At 41.7% G+C, this 13,034-nt stretch overlaps 2 protein-coding genes across 2 annotated transcripts; both read right to left on the bottom strand.

Annotated features, from left to right (window-relative positions):
- Window positions 1-53: 53 nt before the first annotated feature.
- LOC132261591 (peptidoglycan-recognition protein LE) lies at window positions 54-2,369 on the bottom strand. Its single transcript, XM_059760468.1, has 5 exons — window positions 2,045-2,369; window positions 1,489-1,968; window positions 634-747; window positions 280-559; window positions 54-217 (listed from the first exon to the last, which is right to left on the bottom strand). The coding sequence occupies exons 1-5, from the start codon at window positions 2,310-2,312 to the stop codon at window positions 82-84; spliced, it is 1,278 nt and encodes a 425-aa protein (XP_059616451.1). The 5' UTR covers window positions 2,313-2,369; the 3' UTR covers window positions 54-81.
- A 69-nt stretch (window positions 2,370-2,438) lies between these two features.
- Window positions 2,439-12,868, bottom strand: LOC132261590 (UNC93-like protein). The gene is made up of 4 exons (XM_059760467.1): window positions 12,524-12,868; window positions 5,643-6,687; window positions 4,843-5,110; window positions 2,439-3,317 (listed from the first exon to the last, which is right to left on the bottom strand). The coding sequence occupies exons 2-4, from the start codon at window positions 6,621-6,623 to the stop codon at window positions 2,989-2,991; spliced, it is 1,578 nt and encodes a 525-aa protein (XP_059616450.1). The 5' UTR covers window positions 6,624-6,687; window positions 12,524-12,868; the 3' UTR covers window positions 2,439-2,988.
- Between the last annotated feature and the right edge of the window lie 166 nt (window positions 12,869-13,034).

Below are 13,034 nucleotides of genomic sequence, written 5' to 3'. Positions count from 1 at the left end.
CGTTTCTCGCAAAAAAGACAAAAAAATATGATAAAAACACATTCTTATCGCAGCAAAAAATCAATATTTCGTAAGCTCGTGTCATTCAAAAGTCTCTGAATAATGTGGCCATGTTTTGATCTCTTCGTAGAGCATTTTTCCAGGACTCTCCGTTGGGATGCACTGACAATGGCCGAAGAGCTTGTAATCTGGCGCAATGTAGCCCTCTCTGACGCCTCTGAAAGTCCAAATAATTAACCATAAAGAGAGTGCAAATGTTGTGTAAACAGTCAAACTCACTTCTCGATCAAGAGCTTGCAGACGTCCAGGCTGACTTTCGGCGGAAGGGTTTTCATGAAGCAGCCCACGAAGCTGATTCCCAGACCTTTTCTGTTGTATCCAAATGTATGCGCGCCCACGCGATTCCAGCCGCGTCCCTCGTACACATTTCCATCGCCGCCGATCAGGAAATTGTAGCCAATATCGTCCCAGCCGCGGGACTCAATGTGAAAGCTCTGCACGATGCGCACCAAGTACACCATTTCAGCCTGATTGTAGCCGCTCTCCGTTGCAGTGTGAGCTGTTGTGGGCGGAAGAGAGGAGAAATCAATGGTCAGGAGTGAGATGGAGAAGATGTTTGTGGTGTTGACAGACCGATAATTACATAGGGAAAGGGTTCAGTGACGATTGTTGGTGGTTCTAGCGGTGGTTGAGCCAACCAAGAGCGCCTATCGACAATCCTAGGCTCAGTATTTGGAAGGCGTTGCTCTGGAAAATGAACAGATTTGAGTTTTCTCGAGACAATGACAAAAATACAGACAAGAATTTCCAAAAACTCAGTCATTCTCTCATTAACATTTGACATTTCTACAAAGGAAAACCATAAAATATCTAAAAAAGAGTTCGAAAATTAAGGATGAGAAACGCAATGACCGAATTTATTATTGTTCCATTCTACCCCGCTCTCCCCTACACCATATTTTCCTCTGTTTTTGGATCAAAGTAACTTCACGTGGTGAAGGTGTGTTCGGTACAGTTTCCAAGGAAATTTGGGACGGGAAATTATATAGAATTTCTATATAAATCATTCAATATTCATTTCAGATTCTCCTTCTCAAAGTTGATAATAAAATAAACAGAAATGGTTTAAAAAAATATAGTCTAGAAGAGACCTCATTTTCCCAAGTGATTATGAAGTAAAGAATTTATGCATGAAAGTCATGTTCTACTAGTATTTACCAGTTTAAAGTGAAAAAAGTGAAAATCTTTCAAAGTGATATGACAAACAAATCAATAAGCACGATTTGAATTTATCGAGAAAGCTTGTAAGCTTATTAATTTGATCAACATGCCAGAGCAATTGAATATTGAGAGTGAGTGCTAATTGCTCAACCCGGCTGAATAATATCTAATGATTCTTATCGAAATTAGGCAGAAAAAATGGCACAAGCCATAAAAATTAGCACCTGAATGCTAATCAAATCCGTCTTTCTAAGCCATTCAACTCACGTTTGTTGCCAATATAGCAATCTGGATTCTTCGTCTCGACCTTCTCCTCGCTCTCTGCCGGGTTTCGCCTCTCGCGGCTGTGACTCCCGATGTCTGTGGTGATGTGAATGGGTCCCGTGACGTAGGTGATGTTCCCAATGTGAACCTTGCTGGAGTTCTCAATCTGGATCTTGTCGAATGTCTGGATGTTGCTGTCGCCCTTGAAGATGTGCTGCAGAATCTCCGTCTGACTCACTTGCACGGGCTTCTCGCCGTCCAACGTGACGATCTTGTGGCTGCCCGCGATGAGAGTCGCCTCGGCGGTGTCCAGACTCACGGATGTCCCGAAGCGCGTTGCCATTTCGGACAGTGCGTCACTCTCCGTCACGGAAGACGTGTAAATTGTGCTCTCGTCCGCGACGGATGATTGGCCAGCGCACGAGGAAGCGTCGAAGTCGTTCTCTTCCACCCACTTTGTGGTGAATTTCAACTTTTCATCGCCTATTTTGAGAATTTCACGGACATTCACTCAACTTTTTTGGAGGCCGCGAGCGGAGATAAAGCGAAACTTCCCTACCTGATTCCACATTGCTGTTCTCCTCCTTCTCTTCTGCTGGTAAATCCAACCTCTTGCTCTGCTCCTTCTTCTCGCAATTCTCTAGCAGATTACTACTGTCCATTGTCGCACGTTCAATGATACTGAATTGAGAGCAAATGGCGAAAAATAGCTGCGCTCCGTGCCGATGAGAGAGAAATTTATCAAGCTGACTCACGAAAGTGTTCTTATCGGCCCTCGAAGGCGAGCATTCAGATAAAACAAATATTGTCAGCGCGCTGACAGACATCGAATAGTGAATATTTGAGCGTTGCCAAACTGAATAAAAGTTTGTGCTTTCCGGTTCTTCATTGCGTCTTATTTTGCACACTTTCGGCATTTTTTCGTGCAGATATTTAGTGAAACAGCAGACAAGTTAATTTGATATTTGGTAATTTATTTGATAGAACAGGCATAAATATTCTACAGCAATATAATCATCGTCCCTTTTGTGGGTCAATCTTCATCAACAACCAAGATCAAGATGTATTTTACAAGCGGGAGAGAATCTTCTCGGGAATTTTCACTTGAAACTCCACTAAAGTCTCTCCCAATGTGAACAAGTGCGTGATATTTAATAGAAATTCTACTTAATAGAGAACTAAATCAATAATATTCCGACTCACAGTGAAATCCTCCTCGAGATTCGCAATTTAGCAGACGCGACACTAACAGCGAAGATCGCTTATATTAATTTAATTTAATTGTAAGGTCACTAAATTAAGGTAATATTATTATATTATAATGTGACTAATGCAGTTTATAGTTATATATGCTCTTGAATTTTCTCTCAGGTAATACTGATAAAATACGGCACCCTATGAATTAATTCTCTATCAATTCCTATCACTTCTCTAATGATCTGGGATTGCAGTGCACATGAGCACTCGCGTGACTTCGCCTTTTGGTTCATCCTCTCACACCGTCTACAAGTGTGTCACAATGATGTCCTCCTCGAGCTCATCGTGCTCGTCGTCCGTCTCGGAGATTTCTGGCACGACTGGCGGAATGGGGGTGGGATTCTTGGCCTGCTCCTCCAGCTTCCGCAGGCGCTTCTCCTTGCGGTAGTGCCTGATCTCCACCACCATCCACCCGAGCACGCCCAGCACGAGCACGGCGAAGAGCACGTAGAGCTTCATGCGGGCGCAGAGGGTGGTAGAGTAGGCGTAGGCAATCACGAAGCCAGCAGACTCCCAGAGGCGGTAGTTGGAGAAGGCAGCTTCCTTATTTCTCCTGAACAGAGCACCATAAATTCCTAGCGAGAAGAGATGCAATGTTGCATTATTGAGCACTTGAAATACATTTCAAGGCAACAAGTAATTTTTTTTTCATTTCCATCGCGCCGAAGAGTTTCTCTTTGGCTTCAACGAGAGACAATTTGGGCGTTAACTCTTTTAAACTGTCTTAAAATAGGATTGATCTGGTTTAAACCGGAGCGGAGATAGATTTGTTTTGGAATCTAAAATGAAGATTGAGTTCAAGATCGCATAATAAACGTTCTTATTAGTAAAGCAACTTGAAGACTAAAGATAGGCAAGATCACTGCCAAATTTGATTTATGCGAAAGCACTTGAATTTTCCAACAGACGATCTTCAGTTTTCTGAAAGTATTTTCCATCATGTGATTCATTTTCACTCAGACTTCGTCTAGGGAATTTAATGACTTTTCCATGGAAGTCGTAAAAAAGTATGTGCAGTCGCTGAAGTTGCAGTTTTTTGTCTAATTAGTGATTTTATCACTACAACAAAACAAATAGCCATAATGACGAGAAGAAATACTGTTTCAGGATGAGTCAAAAGCAGAGTTGCAAGATCTCCACGCTATTTTCATAAACACTGCTTTTACGTTTATTCACTGATTAAAATCATGACGTATGGAAAATGCTTTCAAAACTTTAAATCTCCGCATCCAAATTAAGATTACGTATGCGATATTATTATTATTTAAAAAAAAAACTCCCATCCAAATCGCTTTATGTTGAGTTATTCATTTTGTTTCGCAGTCTGACGAAATATTTTGATATAAAATAAAAAAAAAAACATCGTACATATCAAATGAGGGTGAATTTCTGCATAAATGCGCGCATACATTTCGGGTATTGACGGAATTGAAGCCAAAAATAAAATTTTTCAATTCGGAAAACACACAATTTCAAAGTCAAACAACTTTCTGGACGCAATAATCAAAGTCATAATATCTGTGTCAGATTTATATGGATGGGAAGTTGGTGAGGAAGATGTCGATAAATTTCACACTTTATTTCACCACACAACACAATATCAAACATGTTGAGAAAGTCCTTGAGGAATTCTCTATGATAAAACTTCCGAATGGCGAATTCACAAGTCATTAGAGATTGTTTGTAAAACACTGCAAAAATCAGTTCCTCGATGATTCAATTTGCCAATTGAATACATAATGAAAACAAACATCAATCAGCGCGAAGAACTACCGGGGAGTTTGGTAAAATATGAATTTTCACATAACGATCGTTTTAGTAATGCAAATTGGTCGTTTAAAGCAAAAACCCACACACAAATAAGAAAGGATAGCGTCGACTGGTGGGCATTAAATATTCAATTGTTCATGCAAATTTAAACATTTCTTTATCTCCCCATGATCAATCGTGAAGCCCTAATCCATAATCTCTGTATAAATTGGATCTTCACGGTGAGATCGATTATCGCGCGTGAATTTCAATTGAGATCAAAATATTTTCACAATTATCATAGATTTGCTCGATTTGCAATGGAAAAAATCCCCTATTTGGGTTACTCACCATTGATCTGTGTCTGCCACACGGCATCTCCCACGCCCCAGAGTCCGGCGAGCGTGAAGAAGACGAGCAGGTGATCGGGATGCGGCCGCCAGAAGAGCTTCACGATGATAATGGCACCATGGGTGATGATACCGAGGATGATAATGGGTATCCTGCCGATGTACTTCATCACTGATCCGAAGATGATTGAGCAAATGGCATTGACCACACCGAAGCAGATCATCACGTAGCCAATCTGGTGGATGCCAATTGCGCAGGAGACATAGGCCTGAAGAGAGCAAAAAGGCATAATTACGCAATGTAGAATGTGAAGAAGTGTTTTCGAAGCTCCGCCCTCTTCTATGCCCCGCCCATGTTAAACTTTCAACCACTAATTAGTCCTCGTCCAACCCTTAATTTCAACTTTCGTTTCTAATCAACTGTTCCACATTCCACTCTTTACTTCTCATGGATTTAGTAATATCGCAAAGCACTGCTATATTGAAGCGAAGCGAATTCATGAGTTAATGTAGAGTTTGTGGCAAGTAAGAAGCCCCGCGAAGAAATCCTGCTAGAACTGGTTGTCCCAGTACAAAACTCTATAATGAATTGAAATAGTTTTTCCTACTGCAGAGGATAGTTACATTTTATGATTAATGGTCTGACGAGGTGTGTTTTTATGCGCTGTGCAAAAAGACGGCACTTTTTGAGGGCTTGCAAATAAATTTTCCATTCATGTTTCAAGTAATGCGTAATTTTGCGCATTTTTTCAAGCTAAAAATGAATACTTGTGCCGGAAATTGAATAAGAAAAAAGCTTACCTGTGTAAAGTCAGCGCCAATGAAGGCCTGCTCCATGCCGATGAAGACTGTGATGGGGATGAGGAGCTGCTGGTTGGGCTTGCGCAGCTGATTGAAGGTGGCGGCCAGGAGTTGCATAACCGAGATTTCCTGGGCTGAGATGGAGCCGCGACGCTTCTCACCATATCGCGAGAGCGGGTCCAGGAACAGGGCGATGATGATCACGGCGGCCACGATGCAGCTCAGGTAGATTGCGGAGATCTCGAAGATCTCCGACTCCGGCGGCCGCTCGAGGTTGGTGTTGTCAGCCGTGGCGACGACACAGAAATTGGCGCCGCACGTCTCGAGACTGGCCTCGCTGTAGGTGTGATTCACGTCACCGCCGCCGCCGCCGTGGGCACCGCTGGAGAGGACGAGACTGGAGATGAGATTGCCCCAGAGCTCGGCCGTTTGCCAGGCGAGGAAGAAGAAGCCGAAGAAGCGCACGATGATGGCCTCGACGGACTGATCCGTGAGCTTGGCGTAGACCTGTCCCACCTGCGTGAGGTAGGTCGCCTTGGAGGCCCACATGGGCGCCGCGCCCAGGCCCAGCAGGATGCCCGCCGGCACGAGGGTGTAGAAGCGCGGGAAGAACTGGGAGCCGATGTAGGGCGCGTAGCAGAGCATGCTGAGGCACAGGGTCCACTTGACGGTGAGTCGTCGGATCACGAGGGTGGGTATGAAGATGCAGGACACCACAATGGCGGCGTAGATGGCGCTCAGGGACACAGTGCCCAGGCCATCCTTGGCGTTGATGGACGACTGAAGGTTGGCCGTGCCCTGGAACGCCGTGAATTGCACCATGAAGGCGAAGGAGATGGTCGTGATGTTCTTCAGGATGCGCCAAGTCTCACTCCGCGACAGCTTCACCTTCTCTCTCATGGACGCCGTGTCCTCGCCACGGTGTGCCGGCGGCTTGACGGGACTGTCTTTGTCCACATCGTAGGCTCCGCCGAAAGTCATTTTTCCGTCGGTGGTGTCTCGTCGTCGTATCTATGATGTCCAAGAGCGGAGTTATTTCTCCAGTCTGAAAGCCAAGAAGCATTTGATTAGAGCGCCTGCTCGAATCACACATCGCAGCTTAATTCAATTTCAAGCGATTTTCATGCTAATAAGTGGCAGGGGATGTTTTCTTATGTCAGGAATATTGCGTCACGTTTTCTTGATCACGTTTGAAATATTCATAAGAAGATTCCGCCATAAACTTCTTTTATTTTATGGGTTTTTTACACCACATCAAGCGATGATGTTTTCATTATTTTATTCGCCAATTTTTCTTCTCTCTCTTTCGCGCTAATGATGCTTCACAGTGAATATTGCACTCGAAAAAATACATTGGGAATTTCCATAAATTTGAATAAGAATAAAGAACACTGGTTTTTTAACTAAAATTTGCATAAATTTGGCCAATGCGCAGAATAACACTATTGAACCAGATAATTCTTGACACAAGTGGATTAAATTAATGTCCCAAAACTTTCCATGATTATCCTTTAAGACCCGAATAATAAAGACTGGATCAGCATTTCGGTAATTCCCCTGGTGGTTTTTAAGATATTAAAAACATTTTGTGGTTTTTACCACAATTTAAGAACTTGTTGCTTAATCTTTTGAATCTCACTTGTGTTACTCACTGAATTTCGGACAAACAAATTGTGTACATTTTAAATCATTTTCTGGCGCTTCTCGTAAACCAAAAAAAAACAAACCGCTCAACAAGGAAACTCTGCGAATTCAAGATAAATGATGCGTGAAAAACTGTAACAAATTTGGTGATATTTTGAGTGTAAAACACACTTCTCTGGAGGTGTATTTTGTGTTTTACTTTTAATTGGACTGGCGGGCGAAAAAAGACAATTAACATGAGGATGGAAAAAAAGCACATCGCATATGTTTCTAATAAATGGCAAAAATAAATTTTTCTCAGTCAATTAAGACTATCAACAAGTGTTTTTCTTCAGTTGCTCAAAGTGGCACAAATTGAGCAATTTCATCTTTTCATTTAATTACACATGTGGATTTCTAGTGCTGAGAAGAAACGATTTTGGCGAAATTGTGCCAATTGCTCACAATTATTTATCAACTGCTCAGGGTTGAGATATTTGCACGCGGTGATAATCTGGATTTTTTCACACTGACTCGCTTTGCACTGGTAGAACTTTAAGGTTAAGACGATTAGGGTTAATTCGCTTCTTTATTCACAATAGAGACTTCTCGACAGAAATTGTGATATTATTATGTGGAGGAAAGCAGTTGAAAGGCTTGTAAAAAGAATAATTTTTTTTTCATTTTAAATTTATATCAGTCTTTTTGACCAGAAAAAGATTTTAAAGGTCACTTAAGAGGAACATGTTCTCAACTTTAATACGACCATAATCTATGCAAACAAGCCAAAGAAATTAATAAACAAATCAGTTGTTTGGAATTAAAAGGCACTTGACAAAAGAATAAACGGAAAACTAGGCCAGAAAAATCATCTAAGCAATGTTTTCCCTGTTATATTTGTCAATCTAGAGAAAACACTGGGCAATTTTTCCCCATGAAATCTAGCTTTGAGATCTTCGTGAAAAATCATTGTTTACAAAATTATCCCATCCCTGCAGCATGAATAGACATAAAGCTCAAAAGAGCAGCTTTTGATTGTGAATTTTCCTGCAGAATTTCTCAGAAAATGTGACTCTCACGTTTCTCTCTCTCACTCCATTCAAGCTATTTTCATTGCCAACAATGGTAATTAGACAGTCGGAAAGTTCTCTAAAATAGACAATAATGAGGCAATGATTCTATAGTGGAAAAATTGAAGAGGTTCAATGCCTCACAGGTGAGGTAAAAAAAAGCATAGAGAACATCATATTGGGCCACAACTGTCCCAGTATTTTCTGATACATTGTAAACTCTCCGGTGTTTGCTGTTCTGCCAAAATGTGTGCCCTCTGTTTCTGCTCGCGATCTGCGTTTTAAAATATAAACATTTACATCTTGGATATGGTTGGCAAACGGCGGAATATGGATAAAACGAGATAATTCCCATTGTGTCCGGCACAAGCTGACACCTTTTTCTTCACAATTCCTGCCAAGATATTGGCAAAACAGACGCACCTGAGCTCACAGGGAATGTTAAATATTGGGGAATTCACGCACAACTTTCGAAAAGCGTTTGTCTGCCAAGGTTCGGGATTATCCAGTGTGATCTAGACTGTGCACAAATGCACACACATTTACACGGAAAATTCCGTCACAGTGAATCCAAATATCTGGCACGCAAAGACAGGTAGGTTTATCCACTTCTCTTCCCTGGGCAATAAATAACGCACGAGGGAAGACACTTTTATGAGGATTAGGGTAACATACACACACTGTTTGCCAACCATGTGACGACGGCAAATGACATGGACAAATTGCGAGAAAACAACCATGAGATGCCGAGGATCCTTCTTGCGAAACAGACAACTCTCATGACGCGCGAAACCTTCGCAGAACAAACACACGCCACGTTCACCCACATTTCTCCTGATGATGGGTACGAAATTGAGGGTTTCCCGGCGGCGGAAAAGCGCACAGTCATTGTTGAATTTTCTCCAACGCGTGTGTGTCTTCTTGAACTTGAATTGCGCACAGCACACTGTTTATGCCCTCCAAAATTAATCCCATTTGATTTACATCTCATTTACCTCCTAGCGGATGAGGAGATTTGAAATTTATACCGATGATAAGCTGTTGGTCACATTCTCCAGCATTGCTGGGTAACAGTGTCTATGGCGACAATATCAGAGTGGAAAGTGAAGAATTTGCAAAATACATTGCAAAAATTTACAATCTCTCCACCGCGAAAACACTTCTGACACGATCGCCTAAGCCTTTCGCACTGATCTGAGGATGATCTCTCGTGAAATATTGCACCTGATTTCTGTGTAGAAATTCTCAACCACAACACAGAAATATTTGTGTGAAAATATTTACGTTTTTGTGCTCTGTTAGAATTTATTTTGCATTCTTGATCAAGCACTGAAATCAAGACTTCAATTGATCTTCGCATATTTTCACGAGTCATAAATCGATGGTGTGGTATTGAAAGTTCAACAAAATTGCAAGTTAATACCTTACAATTGTTTTTATTTCTGCATCATATTGTAACACTTTCATGATGCAATTCGAGATCATGTGGATTAACATAAAGAGAATGGCGCTGACTTCTTGTCAGACTGGCGCAGAAGATCTGTGATCATCTGCCAAGATCATCCTGCACAGACGTGTGAAAAACACCTGCTAATCTAATCTCTGGTGATGCATCGCGTCAAGGGTGAAAAATAGTCCTTCAAGAACGCTTGCAACACTAAAATTTACTGTGATCTTACATAATTATTCATGAGATCGTCTTTGAAGATCACCTTTTGTCAATCTTGACCGCGCGATGAATTGCAATGATCCAGTGAAAGGATAAACTACAGTTTAGCGCAAGGGGGAGATAATATAGCCAGAAGTGGTGTACAACTCATCGAGAATTATTAGAAAGTGTTCAAAGCTTACAATCTTCCAATCCTGAGTGCTTCTTTTACTGCCAAGTTATCCCGATTTTTTGGATTCCTTTTGATTTTTACGTAGAAACAAACGTAATAATGCTTTTCTAGGTTATGTAATGAATCACGGAGAGATTTAACGAAATAATTCGCATTCTAGCACATCAATTCTTATGCTCATGTCAGAGATATCGCTAATTATTAGCAATATTTAGCATTTGCATGCAATAAACACTGTAATTCAGGACGTTTGATGCCGAAAACCACAGAAAATTGTGTTGAGGTCGAACATAACCTCAAAAATAATGATTTGGATTTTTAAAATGTTGATTTACTTAACTTTCTGGACAATTCAAACTCTGAATCAACAATTTTGAGTTCATTATGTCGTATGGAAACCAAATAGATTTATTGTAATTTGCGAATTAGTCTGTAAACATTCTAACAATTGTAAATTCGGAAGTTTAGCCGAAAAATCAGTCGAAAATCACTTGAAAGCGTGAATTCGAAGGAAAATTTTTTCTCCCTACAATCACGCAATTTTCATCCACAATCCATGTCTGGACTTAATGCAAAATTTATTACCCTATCATGATTATGTCTAATTATCTTGTAAAAATAAATAATTATATTCTCTCAAGTGCATATCGCGACACAATACACTATCTGCCAATGTGTGGACAGAGGGAGAGATCGGTGAGAGACAAAGGGTGATCAGAGACGGGAAAAAAGTGTCGTGAAGAAGCGACCAGAGAATCAATGTGATCAAGTGTTGAGGAGACAATGTCGCGATCGCATATCAACATTCGATCATTTCCATCATCAGCTGCCCGGGACTATGCAATTATGATTTCCGGTATTATGCGTCCCAATCCACGTGACGCATGTCTCGTTACAGTATTTTCGCTAATTTTTCAATTGCGCTCCGCGACGGCGCGCGGGCGAAGCGGCGGCGAGCGCGGAAAAGTATCGCAATAATATAATAGTGAATAAAAAAAAAATGTATTCATTCTTTCTAACAACCACGAATGGGTATTCTTCTCATTGACTGGCAGATCGTAAAAATTGCCGTGTTTTATGGTTGTTTTGAGCGCGGGACAGATATGAAAAGCGTCACAGCGCGCGGGGAATTGGATGAGAATGATGTATGACCGATCACACACGGGCATTATTGTCGGAAATGCCACGGATGTCCGTCTCAGGGGGCTGATCCTGACCAGCATCTCGCGCTCCAGCTCAAGTGTGTTGTGACACGATCTTGGCACGGGCGCGCTATGGAAGGCATTGGGCCGCAAAGAATGCGCGCTCGGTGATTGCCAAGGAGGCACGCAATAGTGCTTCACTGCTGATCAATCTACCTTCAGCTAGCATGAACTGGATGGAGGCAGTTGCAGAGTGAAATTACTGGATACCATCAAAAATATTGTTGGAGAATGTTATTTGCATATTGTATTGGGAATTAAAGAGACTCCACATGTATTTTTTCGCTCAGCCAACAAAGCAGATCCATCAATTAGCTCGGCAAGATCGTTTGGTGGCCCCACGAAAATTCAAATCCATTTGCATTTGGCGCAAGAAGTGTGCAAAAAGCCACCAATGTGGCGCCTCTGTGGCCACAAATAGAAAGAGAGAGAGATCATCACTTGAATGGAGAAAAATGCCCATAGAGATTTTCCAGCGTTTGCCACTTTTCCACAGCATCACAAGGTGGGGAGAGAAGATATAATGAGGCATGATTTGCCATTCGTCTATCGATCGCGTACTATAATTTCGCGATCACGCAATGTTCTCTTTATGATAACCGAGATTCTCTCTCTTCCGAAGATCACACAATACAATTGTGATTTTTGCAAATGATATCATTTTCCCTCAATTCAGCAATTTTACAGCAAACATCGCGCTATTATTTGCGCGGGAAAACTCACGAGCCGCGATATCTCGCATCCAGCTTCCCGCGAGGGATAATTGCCAATTCGTGAAAGCTCTCTATTATCTCGGGGTGCGGAGAAAATTCCACACCCTTTTCTTTCTCTCTCTCTCTCTCTCTCTCTCTTTCCCTCTGTCTCGCAGTGAGACATGAAAATCTATTGCACAATCACACCAAATTGTTCAATGAAATTTTTCAGTGTTCGCACTTGTTGAGAAGATGGAAAAATTTTTGCATGTACGACTTTTTTTGTTGTCCAATAATACACCTTGATATTTTTGCTGGTGAAAGACACACACAAGAGTCTTGGGGGGAGGGGAGAAAAACCATGCATTCGCAGAGTCGCACGAGTTGATGGGTGAAAAAAAAAGTGGCCATTCTCGTGAAGCTCACGAAAAGAGCCCAAAATGAAAAACTCACCGAAAAGAGTCGAGGATCGTGAACAGATCACACGGAAAACTGCCTTTGATCGCTTGATGGCCACGGATTTTGCATTTACATCAAAATTCAGGCCCCGAAATTCGCTATCACCAATGCAAGTGTCTTACTGCACACGATCGTCACGCATTTACCAGCGAAAATGTCGCTAAAATTCAGCTACATCAAGATAGAATCTCTCAGCGGAAAATGTAGATATCGCGAAGATGTTGTATTAATTCACCGCAAGGCACAAGGGATGAGCACAAGAAACTCTTCTTCGCAATTAGATTTCAAGTCCGGTTCGTTAGAGATCTGAGAGGCAACTGAAAAGTTGAAAATTCTCCACAGGTTTTCAGTTTGTGGGACTTTTTCACCGTCTCACCCAGGTAGGAAATGTACATTTACATCGTCACTCGCTGGCGCGCGTGAGTGTGAGTGCGATTGTGCCATTATTATTTTATACACACTACCCAGAAGCATAATGATATATCGAGAGAGTGAGAGACAGCGA

Source organism: Phlebotomus argentipes, unplaced genomic scaffold (genome assembly GCF_947086385.1).
Source record: "Phlebotomus argentipes unplaced genomic scaffold, Phlebotomus argentipes genome assembly contig_15, whole genome shotgun sequence".
NCBI lineage: Eukaryota > Metazoa > Arthropoda > Insecta > Diptera > Psychodidae > Phlebotomus > Phlebotomus argentipes.
The sequence above is the reverse complement of the archived record's forward strand: the minus strand, read 5'-3'. Positions and strand labels throughout refer to the sequence as shown.